Below are 20,796 nucleotides of genomic sequence, written 5' to 3'. Positions count from 1 at the left end.
TCAGGCCTTGGATGTCAGAGACCCGTGGTCCTCCTCTGAAGCAAAAAATAAAACAAACAAACAAAAAACAACATATAATAATCATTGATGGTCATTAAGACAATAAAACGCAGAACATAACCAATCAACAATTGGAGGCACAATTTTACAATTTCTATGTATGTACAAGTAACATTGGGTCTCCACTTTTTGCAAGGCCTTACATTGTCTTACTCTTACGCACAAACTGCATTCTAAGGAGGCCCTGACCTAAGTGTCTTGCTTTAATGTGACAGAGGTGTGAGAAGCTAATGTTGTCTGTGGTATACCAGGGGGTTAAGAAGCCGTTAAAACATACAGTAGGCTATATGGATATTTTTGAATATAGTAGAAGGCTATAAAGAAAATGTTCCGCATTTAAAAATATCCACATAAGTGTAACCAGCACCTACGTGTAGGCCTACCAGGAGGCAGTGGGGAGAGCCCAAGCTCGCAGCACCTGGCTGTTTGTCTGGCCGTTCAGATTACGATAAGTTAAATGAAGTTAGGGTTGCGTCTGTGTTAAATCTACGGTACAAATGGACAATATTCGAAACACAAGCAAAAATTCACTAGGGACATGAGAGTGCTCAGCTTTCTCTTCAAACCCTGTGTTGGCTATTGCACTTATATTATGGGCAGTCAAACGCACAACAACACTTCCCCAGGTGGATGAGGTTTGTCGATGACAGTTTTGAGTGTATACAACCTTAGCACTTGTTTTGATGATACTCCATTGTCAATAACTGCAACTGATTGTAAATGCAAGAACAGTTAAGTGTACTTACGTGAAGTCACTGTGTATTCTATAAATTAGAAGAACAAGAAAAAAACAGTAAATGCTCATGAAACCTCAATACTTGGTCTTTCAGCTCTCTTGTTGAAAATGTTTATCATCTACTATATGCTTGCCTTGCACATGTGCTTAATAAGAACATTTTTAACATGTACATTAGTGGCCTAGAGATGGAGAGAACATTAAAGAAACATACAACTAAGCCTGTCACCATATACGATAAGTCAATAAATCGGACGATAACTTTTTACAAGAACGATCACTTTTCTGGCCCCGATAAGTAACGATAAGTTATTTGCGTGATGTTTTGTTTTCCCTCTCTCCCTTTCTCTACCGCAGCCGTAAGACTACTGATGGCGCGTTATAGGCCAACGCAGCGCAATGACGCTTAAATGTTGGTGTAATTTTAAGTTTCAGTGCAGTTCTGGTTGGAAAAAAGTGCATTGATCTGGCTACTTGCGTCTTTGAAATAGAACGCTGGTGTTCCCGCGTGTCGCTTATAAGCCTCGACAAAGAATCAGCGCTAGAGACTAGGAGCGCAATATTCTTCCAGTCTCAGTCAGCGCATCTGCAATGTTCCTCAGAGAGGGGAATGAACAGCTCCAATACGGAGGCAAATGTTCATTTTGAAACATGCGCAGCAACCCAATATCCACGACGAAGACGTCTTTGTGCAAACATGAAATAGTGGTGCCCGTCGCGACAAACTTGCTCTGAGGCTGTTATTTTAAACCTCGCCGAGTTTCCACTATTATTTCAACGCGCCTCCTACCCCGACGTTCATTGTCTGTTCTTTTTGTGATTTTCGCTATATTTCTTGTTTATTTAGACCTAACAATATGAGTAGGCAGTCCGCAAGCAAATCATGAAGATAAGATTTGTGGATTTAAATCTGTCACACCAGGAGAATGTGAACGGTTGAGCGCGCTACAGAGGAAACAAAGGCATGGCGACTCATAACTCATAAGAATCAATGTATAGGCGTTCATAAAGGACTTTAAAGTGCTTTAAGCTGTCTAAGTAATAGTTTGTGAATTAACAATACCCCACCAGTAGGTTATTTTACATCACACCATGGATAGGCCTATAGGCCTAAGCCATTCAGTGTGCTTGAGAAAGATAAATAACAGAAAATGTTAAAGAAAGACTATATAACTTACCTTAATAATACATACAAAAAAGCCTATTTAGAGCCTATTGTGCTCCATGAGGATGTATTTAAAAACATATATATATCCCCCGCCGTGATGCTTTAAAAATGTGAAGGGGTGTAGTCACATTTTTATTGCATTTTTACGTCATTGTATTGTTTGACACATTTCTTCTTGGAGCAGGCGTCAATCTTAATTATTTAAACCTCTGAGTCTGCTGGCCCAAATGTTACATTCAATGTTTCAAGAAGGAGGCCGCACCTTGCATAGCAGTGTTTTTTATTGCACATTATATTGTTTGAAAATGGCGAGAGAGACAATATTATCGATTATCGCAATAATTTCTTGTTATCGTTATCGTCTGGCAAAAATTGTTATCGTGACAGGCCTACATACAACAAATTCCATCAATGTATCAATGTATTAATGATTCCATCATTAATGTAACTCACCTTTCTTCTTTTTCATCATTATGGCAACAGCCACTATCGCTATCAAAACCACCACAACAAGCTGTATAGCGATAATGAGTGGAAGATTTAACTCTGTAAAAAAGACAGATATTGATTCAATATTGCCACAACAGGGGGAGATTACAAAGGAATTCAATTTCCTGATTTCAAATTGGTTCAATTACAGTATCAAACGCAAAGGGTGGGATGTGTAAAAGACTTCAGTGTGTTTGTGGACACACCCCAGAGATTCCACAATTTTTCACCCACAGAGTTCTTTTTAACACACATTTAGCACATCACTCCTGTCTTGGCAGACCTGCACTGGTTGCCTGTCTCATACAGAATTGACTTTACGATTCTGCTGACAGTATTTAAAGCATTAAACCTTATGACTCTACAATCTCTATCTATTTCTTCTTCCTCTGCCTTCCTGCTATTTCTGCCTCTCCTCTCTACCTCTCCTTTTAAATCCATCTCTAACAATGATGTTTTTTTCCCATTTGTTAAGCACTTTGAGTTGCATGCCTTGTATGATACAGTGCTATACAAATACAATTATAATTATTAAAAAATGTATTATTATCTGTAAATCTGTAGGCTAAGGCTAAAAAAGCACAAGCTACGTTTTAATAATATCTCAAGAAATGCTGATATACATCAGACAAAATAGGTATTGATATCATATTGCTTTGCCGATATCTTATTAGCATGATACGACCTCATCAACCTGCCTCACCTTCCTCCGGAATGGGCGGGAGCCTCGGTTCTCCAATCTTGTGTCACCTCACAAAATAAACATCAGCCAAGCAAACTCCTCACCTTCCTCATGATCCAGAACAATTGGGTCTCCACTCTTGTGTGTCACCTCACAGCTGTACTGGGCCTTCTTTCTCTCTTCAGGTGAGATGGTGAGCACAGCTCTCTTCTGGAAGGTTCCATCCTCATTAGGTAATGTCTCTCCCACATCCACATCGTCCATCATCTCCACTCCATCTTTCTTCCAGGTGATCATCACTGCGTCAGGGTAGAAGCCTGTAGCATGGCATACAACCTCAGACCGCTTCTGGAAAAGAGACACCTCGGAACGAACTAGATAAAAACAAAGAGGAGACAATGATTTACATGAAAAGGAAAACACTGAATATTGACAAAATATGAGACATTGACACACAGGTTAGTGCAGGAATGACTTCAGTTAGGCATCCTTCCTGTCTGCAGTGTTTCTCAACCTATTTTTTCAGATATCACCAGAAATCACACCAACTGAAATTGCTCAGTTGCTCTATCCTATTAGTTATATAGTGGCTCAGTAGGCCACCACATTCCCTACTGCAATGGAGTATTTCAGGTTAACCTCACCATGTATGGCAAAAAATACCGCTTTAGTGGTGTCCCCTAGTGACAGTAGAAAGCCATCTCAGCAATGCAAGTAGGCCTAAGGTAAACCAGGTGATTGGGAATGGGAACATGTGGTGTAATGTACTGTATTGTGCCTCTTTTGAAAGTCACTTTGGTTATAAAGCATCTGCCAAATGTAATGTAATGTAATGTAATAATGTACCTTTTCTGCCCAGATGGTTGTTTCCAAACCTGACATACTTCTTCAACCAATCAAAACAGTCCTTTTGAAAGTAAGCCTTTCTGTGCGGCATGTAACTCTCCATATGGTTCCATCTGTATACTGTGTTAGCTGCCTGTGGCAGTGTTGATGTCCATGACATAGTCTTAACTTCTAATGACATGAAATCTTCTCCATTGTATCCAAATGCTTCAAAACTGACTGTGGCATCAGTCTCATCTTCCCACCGGCATCCATACATCTTCTGAAACACAGCTATCCCTAAAAGGCAGATAAGGTGAGAGGAGGGTTGGAAGTTTACAATGTACACTATACAACATTTGGAGTCATGTATAAAATGTAGGTTCACCAGTTCACACTTAAAATCTTATATTTAGATGTTTTTTTTTAGCTTCAGTACAATGTTTAAGATTGAAATTTGGACACACTGTGCACAGAGAGCACCAACCTACAGAGCCATTCTTCCTAATTAAATTCAGAACTTTTTTAGGTCTGGCTGGGCCCAATACAAAGTCCAAGACAAGACAAAGCATCAAATTCAATGGACAAGACAATGGAGAGCACTGTATATCCCCTATGTCATTGAACACAGTGTCAAGGAATTCAAATGCTATTTTCATTACATTTTCCTTGCTTCAATTGTTCTCTACTTGTTGATTGAAAGTTATCTTAGTGAATAAACTCTACTAAACTCCACTAAACTCACCTCCAGTGTTATTAAAGCGCTGCTTTAAGATATTTATGTTCTCTTTGAACGTCTTTTCATGAAAGATGCCCACTTCAGTCTCATTAGCCCAATACGTTCCATTCAGATGGTCAGCCATCCAGTTCTGCCTGGCAACCTCCTTTCTTTTGTTGCTGTCATAGTAGCTGATCACCACTCCATCCACTTCCCCCACGCTGATGTACTCTGGCAGGCCTCGGATCCCTGATGAGGCCGTGTAGAGATACTGAAGGGAATGGGTCGCTGAAAAATATAAGTAAATGGTGAAGAGTTATATAACTTATGATGAACATAAAAATTGCTCTTGTTTCACTGTTTTATGCAAACTTAACTGATATATGCATTTACAGTATTTTAGAGGAGAAAAGTAGACCACACACATCTACATGGAATGCATATAGGCCTATATACTTCTTTTTAATACCACTCAGACATATTTAAGATTTTTTTTTAAAAAATAACTTAATTTATTGGACTGTGCTGCTCTAACAGATTATGGACCTAGATGATCAGACTCTACAGGTATAGGCCATATTGTGTTTTATGTGTTTTTAATGTGTGTTTATGTGTGGATTATGGAAAAGTGTCATGCAAGACCAATGTTCTGTGCAAACAGACAATAAAGTTTATCTTATCTTATCTTATCTTAATGCCAAATTCAGGTAGGAAAAAAGTCCTGTAACATGTCTGCGAGGGGATTTTCCCAGGCTACACTCAACACAACGGTTTTCCCCTTACTGTCAACCATGATGTAATGTCATATTGCCAATGAAGTTCGCCCTCAAGCACGTAAATCTTGTTTGTCAACCTGTCACTGTTTAAACAATATGTCTGACCTGAGGTCAGTTTAACAAACCGTGTAACAAAACTTAACTTTCCTTATATACTCTGTGAGGTCTGGGATAGCTGATGAAGCAAAGTAGAAATACTGGAGGGAATGTATTGCTGAAAAACCCCCAGTACTGTATGCCGTTTCTATTAGTGTAGTGTTTGTAGGCCCAATGGTTAATTCCAAAGGCCCTACACCATTGTTCCAGAAATCTATCAGAGTAACCTATGGTATGTAGTCCTTAGTTTCTGGAATATCTACTTTGTATGTTGAGCACTGGGTAAATAGATGCTTAGATGTGCCATACATGTAAATTAAAATAACAACAACAACAAAACCTGAAGAAATAAGAGTGAGTGCGATGGTAGGCCTACACTAATGCACTCAATTACACACACCCAACTTGTCGACCTGGGTCATTTCTCAGTCCTACCCTCTCTCCCATTCATTTTCTGTTATCGCATCAGTATAAAATAGAGGAATCACCGTCCAAAAACATACAAAACTAGAAATGCACTCAGAGAGGGCAGACCTCCACCAAGGAAGCTGTTTGATAAAACATTTGACTGTTACACCCTGTTTTTTCAAGTCTTTCTGCCTTATTTCTGTGGAGTTAGAAATTGTTAATGTCAAAATTAGCCCTATCCCGTAATGCTGAAGAATCTTTAATAATATTTAAAAAAAAAAAACTTGGATCCGGATCGTGATCAAACAAACAGACATATAGACAGACCAACGCGACCGAAAACATAACCTCCTTGGAGCAGATAATAATAAAGGACAAAGAGCTCTTTAGAAATCATATGATCAGGAAATCAACAATACCCATTATGTTAACTGTAGCAGACTTTGTGCTCTGTTTACTAATAATCAGCTATTTTATTGGTTGCACTGTTGGAAGACTCATTTCAAGACTTTCAGCAGTTTTGTAAAATTATCCCACTCATGTTGAGTCCTATAATGAGTCCCCTGTCATCTTCGCTATGATCTCTCAAGATAATATCTTTCTATTGTTTTCAATAAACCCACACGCTTCTAATTCAATATGTACATTAAGGTCATTTCTGTGCTAAATATACAGTAATTAATACATCGTGCATAAAAAAACATGTTCTAATGTATTGATTTCAGCAAGCAAATAAAAACTTACCAGCACATGACAAGGATACAAAACATAGATGAAAAACTGCTGACAGCATGATACAGTACTTTACTCTTTATGATCCAAATACATTCATATACCTTTTACACCGATCTAAACAGTGGACATGTATTCTGAACCTTCTCGAGTTGTTCCACATGCAAGTCTACACCTAACAGGCATGTCCGCCACCAAAGACATGAAATAGATGGCAACAACTGTTTTTTTATTACGGTATATGGGTATTAATTGACAAAGCCCCATTGTAAAGTCACTTTATTATTTTATTGACATGCAATGGGCCATGCCAATGTTCAAAGGTCAACAACCTGAAAATGTTGCATCCATTAGGCATCATACTGTATTTCAAGTCTCCAGCACAACACTTAAAACACAACATTGTTAGTAGTTTAAGTCTACGTCAATAAGTTGTAAGTAAATTAAATGAATGACTGAAAACCTTTATAGCCCCGAAGATAATTTGTCTTGCGTTTTGGGAACCATTACAATTGCAATTTGTTTTATGTTTGGTCTGTTGCCACATAGGCTACTGTATCACATATGTCAGTCTGCCTACATATGACCTCATTTGCACATTTAATCATCATATTTCAGAAAACTTGCAATAGGCTACAAAAAGATTGTCACCCTATGGAAAAATGAATGTGAAATCTCCAACTTTGACCTTAAAAAAAAGTTCCACTATATAAATTGGTAGATTTTCAAAATGTGATGCAAGGGGGTATACACAAATCAAGTCAAGTCAAGTCAAGTCAGCTTTTATTGTCACTTTCTTCATATGCACAAGTCATACAAGGAAAATGAAATTACGTTTTCTCTCTATACCAGGCCAAGACATAGGCATACATAAGATAAGATAAAAATAGAATGTAGCCTAGACATTACAGTAATAAGACAATATAATACCAGTGACAGTAGCAACAGTAACAGTAATAATAATATAGTTTTAAAAAATAGATTGGAGTAGGCCTAGAAGGAAGAAGGAAGAAGCTGGATCGACTGGTCTACTAGATCCTAATCATATGTGGTTGTAGGCCTATTTGTTGATCTAAGGAAAAGTCTGCAAACAGAATGCATGCACATGAAGATGAATACTATTGTAGCCTAGTTACTGCTTCCCCACCACCCCTTTTCTGTTCGTATGCATATGCGTTCGTGTGTCCATTTGAATTAGGCCTAGGCTACATAAACAAGCGAGAGGTAGGCCTACTCGAGGAATTGTAGCCTAGTGAAGAAAAAAGAATATGGACGAGCTATGGACGAGTTTATTATCAATCTCGATCTGAAGTATGAATCAGATGAGGGAGAGAGGGAGTCTGCTTAAAATGCGTACCTTATTAAGAGTCGCTTCGGCTGGGCCCTTGCACTGTGCGACTGCCAAACATCAAAGGGATGATGTGAAGTGGCCTACTGGTGTTTTCACGCCTGCCACGCCACTAGGGGCGCTAAGCATTATGAACTCAGTGTAGCTTAGGCGTGGAGAGTGCTGGAGAGGGAGTTGTTAGATGACGTCATTTCCTATGAGAGTAAAAACAAATACGTAAATCTGCAAAAGAATGTTTTAAAAACGATATTTCTACACCGAATCCTTAACCAGTTGTGGACCTTGTAGCGGCGTATATTAATTTAATTTGTCCATATTTGAAATAAAAGCGTTACAGAGTTACATGCTTTCGGGGCGTCTCCTAGCAAAAGGCGGTGTTTTCATCACGTGACAAAATAGTTGCGGGAAAACCGAAAAACCTTTCGTAAGATGTCCTGTGATTCACCCTTACACAACATTTATTTTTGTTCTGAAGCATTCAGAAAGTCGTAAGGTACGTCCATCAAAGTAGTAATGCTTGATCGTTAGATGCTTACAGTGTGGATGTCATCTTTGTGAGGAACTTGGTTCTCTTGATTCACGAGGCTTTATAAATGACGTTAGCTAAAATGTTTTGAAGACCATTCTCGATCGGACAGCATTTATGAGGATGACAACGAAATAAGCCTTCATTCTGTTTTTAATATAACTCTTCAAACTTAATGACTAAACGCATGTCCACTACCTTTCGATGTGTTTGTGTGATGACAGACAGACAAGTGTGTGGTGAATCTGAAGTAGACTTTGGTTAGCTCAGTGTACAGAATTCTGCTATCTCCTTACTGCCCCCTGCGGTGTGATGTGATGACATGTTATGATGACTGTGTCTTGATGGAATAAAATGTCAATCGATATCATCATTCAGATGAATTAGGACACTGTCAAACGAAACCGAAATAAAGTAAGTGATGGGAAATAAGTGGAATAAAGCTAGGTGCTATTTTTCTGTTCCTAATTCCATCGTGTGTGTGTGTGTGTGTGTGTGTGTGTGTGTTTGTGTGTGAGAGAGAGATGTTGGATGGCAGTGTGTGTACAGTGTATAGGTGATGCAGGGTTCCTTTGTTATTACCCTCTGTGTGTGTGTGTATGTGTGGATGGATGTGTTGATGGTATCTCTGCCTCAGCTGAGTGTGAAGAGGGACATTTCTGTTTCACATTGTGTGTGTGTGTCTGTGTGTGCGTGTGCATGTGTGCGCGTGTAGATGGCGTCTCCGGGCCAGCAGGATGTGAAAAGAGGCATCTCTGCCATCTGGGAAAACCTGCAGTGCCCCATCTGGTGAGGAACACACACACACACACACACACACACACACACACACACACACACACACACACACACACACACATTAAATCCGCAGTGACACATCTGGTGAGGAACACACACACACACACACAGGACTTACTTGCATAATTGTCTGAACTGGAGTTCTTGAGAAATCCAAGTAGACATGCGGCGCTATAAGAAATTGAATTACTGGATGACGTGCGTCATACTCCAGGCTGAAGAGCCCTTAACTTGTAGGTTTTCTAATAAGATTACCTACGTATGTAGATTAGTATTTAAGTCTAAGCAAAATTAATTCAAGCACATAATGCCGACAACAAGAACACACAGTTTGCAAGTTGCAGCAGGAAAATATTTATCCGTGAACGTGCTGACATCACATCGCGTTGGTAATGGCCAATTACCTCTCCTGCTAACTAATAAATAATAAACACATGAAGAAGGCAAGTGAATTTAGTTTATTGTACTTAAATTATGCACAAAGCAAATAGGTAGAGGTGCCAATTTCTCTCCTTTCCTCTCCCTTCTGCACTGCTGGCTTTAAAACACACACACACACACACACACACACACACACACACACACACACACACACACACACACACACACACACACACACACACACACCTCTTTAGGGAAGCAACACACAGTGACGTGGCGTCAGCAAAAAGGGATAATGGGCACCAGTAAACTCAAGCCACTAAACAACAGCTACATCAAAACATCTAGTTCATCAAAACATCTAGTTTTCTTTTCCTTTTATTCCTTTTAGTTTATTTTATTTATTAATTTGTTTATTTTATTAATTTGTTTCATTTATTTCTTTTTTCAGTTTGGAGCTGATGAGTATGCCTGTGACGACGAAATGTGATCACCAGTTTTGCAAGTAAGATGTGTGTGCATGAGTGCTGTTCTGAAATGTTCTCTCCTGTATTCTGTATTCTGTATTCTCTGTTGTGTTGTGTGTTGTGTTGTGGAGGTTCTGTGCTGAATGAAACCCTTTATTTCTCCCCAAAGGGAATTTGTCTTACGTTTTGGGAGCCATGCAATAAACACTTGGACATATAGACCATTCAAAATAAAGGAGACAGGACAGCTCTCCTAGTTGTATTTTAAATATTTCTTATGGAATAAACACCCAGTTCCTCTTTCTGCTTAGTTGAGCGTGTTACAAAGCTTATTTTGATACACATAGATAGACAATTACAACAGTGCACAAGGTGCTGTTCTTTCCTCTGTGTTCTCTCCTGTGCTGCTCTGTGCTGTTCCATACTGTTCTCTGATGTGTGTGTGTGTGTGTGTGTGTGTGTGTGTGTGTGTGTGTGTGTGTGTGTGTGTGTGGTGCAGGTTCTGCATGCAGAAGCTCCTAGATCGTGGTAAGAGGCAGGAGGCCAGCTGTCCTGTCTGCAAAACCAAAATCACCAAACGGTGAGAGAACACGCACCTTGCTTTTTACCATGTAGACATTACACTGTAATAACAATGATAACCGAGTAGACCGAGAGGAATAATGCCGTGTCCAGACCAAGAGCGAACTATGCTGCCTGGTAGCGTGGGTAGCAGAAGAAGTTTCGCCTTGAATTTGCTGTATTCGCTCAAGACGCAGCATTGGCATGTTTGATTCAGCTAATCGCATAACGGCTCTGGCTTGACAGCCTGGGAGATTCGGAGATATGAGCGTTGCGATTGGTTTTCGCCAGAGCGAGCCATTCGTCAGAGCGAATTCGCCTGCGATTAGATTTAGTTTAATCTTCAAAATTCGCTCTGGTCGCGCAAGAAGCTTCGCTCCTGGCGAATTCGCTTTGGTAGCGCAGGTCGCGTGCCCTCCGTAGAAAAATAATGACTTCCGTCGCTTCGTTCGCTCTGTTCGCTCCTGGTCTGATGCCCCGTGTACATCAAGCGCTACCAACGCGACCGGGTAGCTGGGGTAGTTGAAGAAGTTTCGCCATGAATTCGTTTTATTCGCTCTGGAGGCTGCACTGACATGTTTGATTCAGCTAATCACATAACGGCTCTGTCTTGACAGCCTGGGACATTCCTCGATATGAACGTTCCGATTGGTTTTCGCCGAACAGCGTCATAGCGAATTCGCTTAAGATTAGCTTGAGTTTAATCGTCAAAAGTCGCCCTGGTCGCTCAAGAAGCTTCGCCCCTGGCGAATTCGCTCCGGTAGCGCTGGTCGCGCACCCTCCATAGAGAATGAATGACTTCCGTCGCTTCATTCGCGTTGGTCGCTCCCGATGTACACGGGGCATGAACACGGCATTAGTTGTGTCTGTGGGGTAATCGCATGAAAAAATTCAGGTGAGGTTGCGCTAGACTTTTGCACAGTCCGTCATTTTGACGGACAGGGTCGAAAAAAATCCGCCATCGCCTAATTTTTAAATTCGCCACCTAGTTTCTCAATGTGGGGGGTCGCGACCCCGCACCGAGAACAACACATGCGCAATTGCGGCCAATTGAGAGTAAACCGCTGTGAATACACCCCCTTTCACTCGATATTCATTCTCCAACTTCGAGGATGGAGTCAATTTTGCTGTCCACTTTCTCTCTCTGCCTCTCATGGCGCGCGTCTGATTCAGTGTTTAGCGCTATGGTCACCACAAGCACTTTTTTAAAAGACGCGTGCAGGGCTTTATCCAACAGCTGTCAGTCACTCGATTTGCTCTGATTAATGCACCGATTGTAATACAAAGGCGCAGTGTTAAATAATATTCGCGTTGGACTTCACATGCACGATGGAAAGGAAAGCCGTCTTGAAGCAGAAAGGTGTAGCCCAGACAGTAGATAAAGGCACTGAAGCCTACAACAGGAAGACGACCAGATTTCGCAAAACTTTGTTGAAAAATGTCAGCGACGGTAAAGGGAACCTCTCCATACGTAGCCCCATCGGCTTATGTTGCCTCTGGGAGCGCGGTAAAGTTGTCTGAATAAAAAATATATCGCCTATAATGGGTGAACCAGCTATCGAAATGAGAGGTTAGCCGTTTCTGGCAACGTTTGCCAAGTTGTAAGTTGCGTTGCCTGGTAATATTTTGGTTCTTGAATAGGCTATCCGTCGTTTTTATTAGTTAATGTTCTGAAGCCGTTTTAGACCTGCGTTGCCTTTGAGTGAAGGTTCTGGCTAGCAAACGTGCTATTCGCATATTTGTTTATGTTTCAAGCGAGGAGTTATGAAAGAATGCTTCTATGAAGGGCGATAGAGGGACAACTTCGTCATTGGCAGAAAATCAGATAGTCGGTAAATGTAGGCTTAGGTCTACAAATAGTTCTGAATCTTAAAGTCGAAGTCACACGTGTATGGTGGCAACGTCTTAGTTATTTTAATTCATTATTTTGAGCAAGTGCAGAGGCGCGCGCTCTGCTGCAGCCAGCCGCACAACCCAGCTGCGGCGCATGGTATGACAATCAAGGAGAGAGGGAGAAAGGCAAACGATAGTAGCATGAAATTATCTGCGCTGATAACTATGCCTAATTGAAATGCATATTTGCTCTACTCGATAGAGGCGTAGGCCTATTTAAACTTGTGATTTATTTATCATCACCCTGAATATTGATCCGTCAAAATGACGGACAGGCTTCAGAATTTTCCGTCATCCTTCAAAAATATCCGTCAATGACGGACATTTGTCGGTTAACGCAACCTCAGCACATCAGTGTCCATGAGAGCATGTAGACATTACACTGTAGTAATATTTACTATGCATGTAGACATTCCACTGTAATAATAATAACTATGCATTTCACTGTAATAGACATTACACTGTAATGAATATACCATGCCTGCTATTGGCCACGTGCAGTAGACATTACACTGTAATGATAATACAGACAGATGTGTAGACACATAACTCACTAATACACACCAACATGCAGGGAGACGTGTAGACACACAACTCACTAATACACACCAACATGCAGGGAGATGTGTAGCTGTAACACACTAATGACCAGCCTGTTTACCTGTTAATATACTGAGCCTGTGTGTATGTTTGTGTGTGTGTCTGTGTGTTTGTCTGTGTGTGTGTCTGTGTGTGTGTCTGTGTGTGTGTCTGTGTGTCTGTGTGTGTAGGAGTCTTCAGGAGAGTGCAGTGTTCCAACGTCTTGTTTCTGGCTTGCAGTCGCTAGTGGAGGCCTACCAACACGACAGCTCCACTAACTGTATGGAGAAACACACACACACACACACACACACACACACACACACACACACACACACACACACACACACACACACACACACACACACACACACACACACACACACACACACACACTCACACATGCATGCATATTCATATGTATATTATATGACATGCATAATTGACTCTGTATAGCACGGAATATAACTGTGGACACTGTACTGGATAGCACTGAGTGTAACCCACCCTGTGTGTGTGTGTGTGTGTGTGTGTGTGTGTGTGTGTGTGTGTGTGTGTGTGTGTGTGTGTGTGTGTGTGTGTGTGTGTGTGTGTGTGTGTGTGTGTGTGTGTGTGTGTTCTGTTCAGATTTCACTGGGCAAGCGCAGACCAAGAACCCGATGAGGTGAGTGTGTGGGTGTGCAAGCATGCTTGTGTTTGTGTTTGTGTCATCATTCACCTGTCGGAGGTGGAGAGTCTAGGCGTTGATATAAGTATATATGCTTGCGTGTGTGTGTAGTGATGTCATCGATCAGCTGACGGAGGTGGAGAGCCCAGAGCATGCTATCATGCGCAAAGCTGAGGAGGGCGGAGCCCGGTCCATGACATCATCACGAGCAGGTCAGAACCAGGAAGCAGAGTGCAGGACTTAATGAATGCTGATTGGTTAATTGATGAGTGTGTCAATGTTGTCTATTTCATACTGGTGTGGTTTTGATTAATCGGTGTGCGTGCTGGTTGCAAGATATGGATACTCTTGATTGATTGACTGACTGATTGATTGTTTAATTGCCATGTGTGCGTCGATTAATTGAAGTGTGTGCTACTTAATTGATGTGTATGTTGCTGCTTAATTGATGTGTGTGCGCTGATTGCTGATTGGTTGGTTTGTAGCGGAGGGCTTTGCTCAGCTGATGGACTTTGGAGACTCCTGCTCCGTGACCTCAGACAGCGGCCTGGGACACCTGCCCCCCGTCGCCCAGGTGACACACCTGCCCCCCGTCACCCAGGTAACATCCAACCCCCACCCCCACCAGCAGAGTCACACACCAGATACACACATCCCACCTTTCACTCTTGGCACATTCAGGCCGACTGAGAAACGTGCCGGTGACCTTTCCTGCACCTAATCGGATAATAGGGTTTTTCCACAGGATCCGGATCCGGTTCCAGGATCCAGGATCCGGTAGCCGAGGCTTTTCAGTCAAAATAGTTTGAGCCAACGTGATAAAAAGGGTCCACATGTGCGAGTAGGCTATGTGTTTCAATCCTTTCGTAGGATCCGCTATCCGGTTCCGGATCCGGCAGGATCCTAAAAATCAGGATCCGGTGCATCTCTATATAGTACTGAACGTAACTGGCACGGTTCTGGTTGGCCTGAAAACAGTATGTGTTGGTCAAAGCTGCCAGTGTTAGCTACTGTGCACTGCGCCAAGTTGTGTTTGTGTATTGGAATGCTGTTAAAACATTTCTTACCACCTGCTGCTAACATGCTTTATTGCTTTTATATTCTTTTTTCATTGTTTTAGTCGGACACTGTACAGCACTTTGGTTCGTTTGCACTGTTTTTAAATGTGCTTTATAAGTAAAATTTTCTTACTCTCCTTACATACTCCCCAGGACACCAGAGCAGCAGACGACCCCTCCTCCTCCCCACACACGCTGCCCATCAAACACACACCTGTGGACGAGACGGTTGCCGTTACACACACACCATCTGCGACCACTGCCCCGCCACCTCGGGAGCATGCCCCACTGGAGACGCCTAATGCACAGCCCCGATTGGTAGACGGAGGCCATGTCCACGCCCCAAGCCAGGAGGAGGATGAGGAGGAGGAGAAGGAAGAAGAAGCACAAGAACGAGCAGAAGAGGCGAGATGTGCAGTAGAGGAGAAAGAGGAGTGTGAGAGGATTGTGGTGCGGGGCAAGAGGCAGACGCGGTCGGCGAGGAGACTGCTGATGGGAGAGGGGGATGAAGAGAAGGAGAGAGAGGAGGAGGAGGAGGAAGGTGAGGTGCTGCGCAGGTCAAGTCGCTCTCGAAGGTGTTTGGATCTGGGCGTCACCGGGAGACAGAAGAAGAGCCTGGAGAAGGTGTCTGATTGGCTCCTGAAGATTCCGCTGCAGAATGCACCAATCAGCCAGGAGGAGGGCCGGGAGGAGAGCCAATCAGCAGGAAATGAATCCTCCACTGATGACACGAGCAGCATCAACGGCCACATGACCCACCAGCCAGCCAACCAGGAGCAGGTATTACATTACATTACATTACATTTAGATGACACTTGTGCAGAGCCTGTTATAACCTTACTGTCACCAAAATTGTAATGGCTATGTCTTAATCTGTTACTTTTACCCAGTGAATGTCATAGAATGTTGTTATGATGTAGTTGAGTATTTTCAGAAAATAGTGAATAGGCCCCCCTATCTGCACAAAGAGGTTACGCACACAGGGTATTGGCTACAGTCCGTGGAGCAGTGTGGGGTCAGGTGCCTTGCTGAAGACATAGGGAGTGTAATGAAGGGATTTGATCCTGCAACCCTCTGATATAAAGCCCCTTCTCTTTAACCCACCAGGGCACGGCTGTCCAGGTTGGTGGGGTTAAACGCCTGGAGGAGCGCGTGTTCGGTCGGGTGTACGGGAAAGCACCTGCAGGACTGCGGAGGAAGAGCGACTCACCTGACGAAGAAGACACAGGTGCAGTGTGGGATACGGAGCTGGACGTGTGGAGGACTAGAGAGCCAGGTGCACCCTGGGATAGCGAGGTGCCAGTGGAGGAGCGTCCAGCTGCTGCTGCTGCTGAGGACGGCCAAGAGGAGACACCAGGGGGCGACGTGGAGCAGCCGTCAGGTCAGCACAACATTATCTCATCTAATATAGACACCGTTTATACATACCCGAGTATTTTGATAAACGGTTTTCTTCCCTATGTTAACCAAAAGATCGGCAAATCTGCATAAATATGCTGCAGAAAGCGGTCAGAAATGCATTAAGTAAGTCTGTGTGCAGTAAGGAGACAGCCATTCAAGAGTTTTTAAAAAGATTTATTTTCAGAGGGAAAACCTCTGTTTGTGTGTAAAGAAAAGGCACAAACAAAGCGAAATGTCTTTGTTTATAAAAAAGATAACCAGGTATGAATGAACGTGTGTAGTGTAATGTATAACGTAATGTAATGTTAACCTGGTGACCCGCCAATAATACTTCTCTTCATTCGTATTCATGGTCTGGAGGTTATTTTCTAAGGAGGGTTTAGTCGTCCAACAGGCAGCAGGCTAATAACCAAACAATTGGGTGGGAGCAGTCCAATCATTTCAAACCAGAACTGAGTGCAATCTAATTGAGTCTGGTTAAAGAACCTCCAGACCATGAATACGAATGAAGAGAAGTTATGGGTGGGTCATACCAGGCTAGTGTAATGTAGTGTAATATAGTGTTATTTAAAGTAATTTATTATATGGTTGTGACGTCATCTGTCGAATGCTCCATTCATTTCAACGGGGCTCCCCAACGTTCGGACGTCTGTTATTTTTCGATAACGGACGGGTTGGTCTATAACAGACCGCTGTCAATGGCAACAAGACTTTTCACTGCTAAAGCGACTTTTCAACAAGACTCTAATCAGCTGCTGTGATGGACAGCGTCCTGGCTACCGCTGTCAATGGCAACAAGACGTTCACTGCTAAAGCCACTGGCTTGTATACAAGTCAGTGGCTAAAGCGAATGTTTCATATCACTCCGCAGGGGGTCCGGTCTTTTGTCACTCTAATCAGCTGCTGTGATAGACAACACCTGTTGTCCTGGCTACCTAGCTGTTGCCTAGCGGTGTTCCACAACGGCACTGTTTTGTTTTGCGCAGCAACAATCTTAACATTAAATAGGTCTAAAGAAATGTCCCCGCCATGTGTGAATCATTTAAGTATATCCATATAATAAGCGGGTTAACTTTCGGCGAGTCGGTCGCTTTGTGGAATAGCAGCACTTCAGAGAGAACAAGACCCCTCCGCTCCGCGTCGGGGTCTAAAGATTCTCTCTGTCGTGCTGCTATTCCACGGTAGCGACCTTCTCGCCGAACGTTAACCCTTACGTAATGTAAGGTAAGGCAGTGTAAAGGGGTGTTATGTAATGTAATGTGATGTGTGTTTGCTGCGTCAGCAGGCCTGGAGTGCGATATTCGCCAGCAGAGGAAGAGGAAGAGGAAGTCACAGCCCCTCACCCCTGCAGACTTCATCAAGAGACCCTGTAACGGTGGGGAGGAGGAGGAGGAGGAGGCAGGGAAAACCCTTGTGGAGGTGGATGGGGAGCAGAGCGGCCCTGCAGCAGGGGAGGGAAGGGAGTCACCTCATCAATCTCCTCCTGACACACCTCCAGGCAGTGACCCTGCCCTGTCTGAACTGGAACTCGCACAGGTCGACAGAGGGTCGGAGGCTGGGTCGGAGGTTGAGGTGGTGGTGGGGCGTTCGGCAGCAGAGGGGGGGTCAGAGTTTGAGGTGGCGCCAGCGAAGACGAGAGCAGCAAGGGGCAAGAGGAAAGCTGGCATGACGCAGGATGCCTGGACACATCTGCAGACAGAACTGAACTCGGGTAACTCAGGTGCCGTGTATTGAGTGTTGTAACACTCAGGTGCTGTGTATTGAGTGTTGTAACACTCAGGTGCTGTGTATTGATTAGGTTATATGTAGTGTTAGTAGTGTGATGTAATAATGTGTAATGTAATGAAGTATAATGTGTATTGCAGTATACACTCACCGGCCACTTCATTAGGAACACCTCTCTAACCCTCTGGGTTGGACCCCCTTTTGCCTTCAGAACTGCCTGAACTGCCTGCAACAATACTCTGGTAGGCTGTGGCATTCCAACAAAGATAAATTGGTACTAATTGGCCCAAATTGTGCTAAGAAAATATCCTTATGCCATTATATCCCCAGCCTGAAACGTTGATGTAAGGCAGGGTTGACCCATGTTTTCATGTTGTTGACGCCAAATTCTGACCATTCCACCTGAGTGTTGCAGTAGATATCAAGACTCATCAGACCAGGCAACATTTTTCCAATCTTCTAGTCTCGTTTATGGTAAGCCTGTCCAAATTGTTGACTCATTTTCCTGTTCTTAGACAGGAGTGGCAACAAATGTGGTTTTTGTCTGCTATAGCCTATTTGCCTCAAGATTTGATGTGCTGTGTAATGAGCAGTGCTGGGAGTAACGGCGTCAGAGTATAACGGCGTTACTAACGGAGCCTCATTTTGAATAACGGAATACTTACTTAATTACTTTATCCATAACTGTAACGCTGTTACAGTTACTCGGGAGGTAACATGACGTGTTATAATTTTATGAATTGCAGCACCAGTGTGCACTGGCTGCTGACAAAATCAAGGAGCAAATGGCAACGCCACATAAATCTGTACCAAGCTGGCTTTTAGTATGCTCACATTCACCCTTTGCATGCACAAGAACAAAATAGCTGAACGTGATTTGCTAAAAAAGTGTTGTGGGCGGAGTGTCGGCTATCTTGCTCCACGCGCGTAAGCACATGTCGTTCTACACAGAGTTCACAGGGAGCGCATATAGAGAATAGAAGAGACAACGGCAGTAAAGCCGCGAGGTTGCATGTTCCAAAGGTAAATACCGGAATCATTTCACGCTAGTTGCAGTCAAATGCAATACTGTTTATATCCAAAGTATACTGTGCCTTGGAAACAAAGTTATGTCCGTAACGAGCGACTCTAATTTCACTAAGCACCTATAATAATGGTGGCACGCCCCGCTAGTAGTTTCAGCTTTATCGAAGAGGGAGACAGAGGCAAGCCAAACCTGATTTCTGAGTGAGCTCAACAAAATAATCGTGAGGTATGATGTTGAAAACATGTTTCCCCTATCCACTGTGGGGTCGGAGTTGTTAAGGGCTCTTGTTGCAAAAAAAAAAAAATCCATCTCGTGGAACAGAAATGAGCACATCCCTAAAAACGTTGTGAACTGGAGGGTGTACCTATTCACTGGAACGGACAGGAACGAACCCTGAACTGGATTATCATTCACCATTGATAGGTCATGAAGATATTTGATAGCATCTTACGCGAAACTAACATCACAGCCAAAATAACATGACAGAACAAGGATAAAAACCCAATTTAACTGTTTATTTGACATTTTAAGCACAAAAAAAAAGTAACGCAAAAAAATACTTTTCCTGGTAACTAGTTACTTTTATAGTGAAGTAACGCAGTTACTAACACAATTACTTTTTGTAGTAACTGGAACTTGTAATTAGTTATTTTTTCAAAGTAACTTTCCCAGGACTGGCAATCAGGGATTATCTTATGCATACCTCAATTGTAATGAGGTTATTGTTGTTAATAATGTTATTTGACTTAAATCTTGCCTTTTTTATCAGCTCAAACCAGTCTGGCCATTTTCCTCTGACTGCTGCCATCAACAAGGCATTTTTGCCCACAGAATCGCTGCTCACTGCATTTTTTTCTTTTTCGTGCCATTCTTTGTAAACCCTAGAGATGGTTGTGTGTGAAAATCCCAGTATATCAGTATTTTCTGAAATACTCAAATCAAGCCCATTCAGCTTGACAGCCATGCCATGTTCAAAGTAATTTAAATAACCTTTCTTCCTCATTATGATGCTCGGTTTGAACTGCATCAGATCATCTCGACCATGTCTACATGCACAAATGCATTGAGTTGCCACCATGTGATTGGCTGATCAGAAATTTGCCTCAATGTGCAGTTGTAACAGGTGTTCCTAATGTAGTGGCCGGTGAGTGTAATGTGTAGTTTAATATAATGTGTAATTTGCTTCCTGTCTTTTCCTCAGGTGTGTAATGTAATATAAAATAATGTGTATTATATGAAATGTAACGTGTAATGTAATCTAATTCGATTCTGCTCTCCTCAGGAGTAGGAGAGAAGGTGGGTCGGCCTCGCAGGAGCGAGCGGCCGGGATTGGAGAATCGTGAGAGTAGAACCCGTCCATTGACGCTGCTCAGCGCGGGGGCTGAAGAACGCCCTCTGGAGCCACATCATGCTTGCGGGGCCACGGCGGTAGCCATGGCGAGGATGACTGTTGACGTGGCGATCGAGAGCTTCCCTAGTAGCTGTAGCAACAGCCCCGACGCCCACGACGCCCGCACCTTCCGACGCGGACGCAAACTCCAAGACTTCACCAGGGAGGTGCAGGGCGAACCGCGAGGCGGCGGCGGCAGGAGCAGAACACACAACAGAGGACCCATAGAACTAGAGACCAGTAGGACGGAATTAGATACCAGCAAAGCAGAACTCGGCAACAAGG

At 42.9% G+C, this 20,796-nt stretch overlaps 2 protein-coding genes and 1 long non-coding RNA gene across 3 annotated transcripts in view; 2 read left to right on the top strand and 1 right to left on the bottom strand.

The window, feature by feature from the left end:
• On the bottom strand, positions 1-4,979 carry LOC134463490 (class I histocompatibility antigen, F10 alpha chain-like; the record flags this gene model as incomplete). Its single annotated transcript, XM_063216686.1, has 6 exons — positions 1-35; positions 807-824; positions 2,418-2,510; positions 3,240-3,509; positions 3,982-4,260; positions 4,706-4,979. Coding segments are annotated over 6 exons (969 nt in total), but the record flags the coding sequence as incomplete, so codon positions are not given.
• A 3,463-nt stretch (positions 4,980-8,442) lies between these two features.
• On the top strand, positions 8,443-13,905 carry LOC134463379 (uncharacterized). Its single transcript, XR_010037740.1, has 6 exons — positions 8,443-8,531; positions 9,280-9,353; positions 10,195-10,248; positions 10,710-10,790; positions 13,435-13,523; positions 13,871-13,905. It is a non-coding gene; the product is annotated as an uncharacterized LOC134463379 (long non-coding RNA).
• LOC134463489 (uncharacterized) overlaps positions 13,903-20,796 on the top strand; it is a 12,891-nt gene continuing 5,997 nt past the window's right edge. The window contains exons 1-7 of the mRNA XM_063216685.1: positions 13,903-13,907; positions 14,022-14,122; positions 14,396-14,511; positions 15,122-15,748; positions 16,076-16,349; positions 17,655-18,080; positions 20,404-20,692. Of these exons, the coding sequence (XP_063072755.1) occupies positions 13,903-13,907; positions 14,022-14,122; positions 14,396-14,511; positions 15,122-15,748; positions 16,076-16,349; positions 17,655-18,080; positions 20,404-20,692 (1,838 nt within the window). The remainder of the gene's footprint in view (positions 13,908-14,021; positions 14,123-14,395; positions 14,512-15,121; positions 15,749-16,075; positions 16,350-17,654; positions 18,081-20,403; positions 20,693-20,796) is intronic.

Source organism: Engraulis encrasicolus, chromosome 14, assembly GCF_034702125.1.
Source record: "Engraulis encrasicolus isolate BLACKSEA-1 chromosome 14, IST_EnEncr_1.0, whole genome shotgun sequence".
Taxonomy (NCBI): domain Eukaryota; kingdom Metazoa; phylum Chordata; class Actinopteri; order Clupeiformes; family Engraulidae; genus Engraulis; species Engraulis encrasicolus.
The sequence above is the reverse complement of the archived record's forward strand: the minus strand, read 5'-3'. Positions and strand labels throughout refer to the sequence as shown.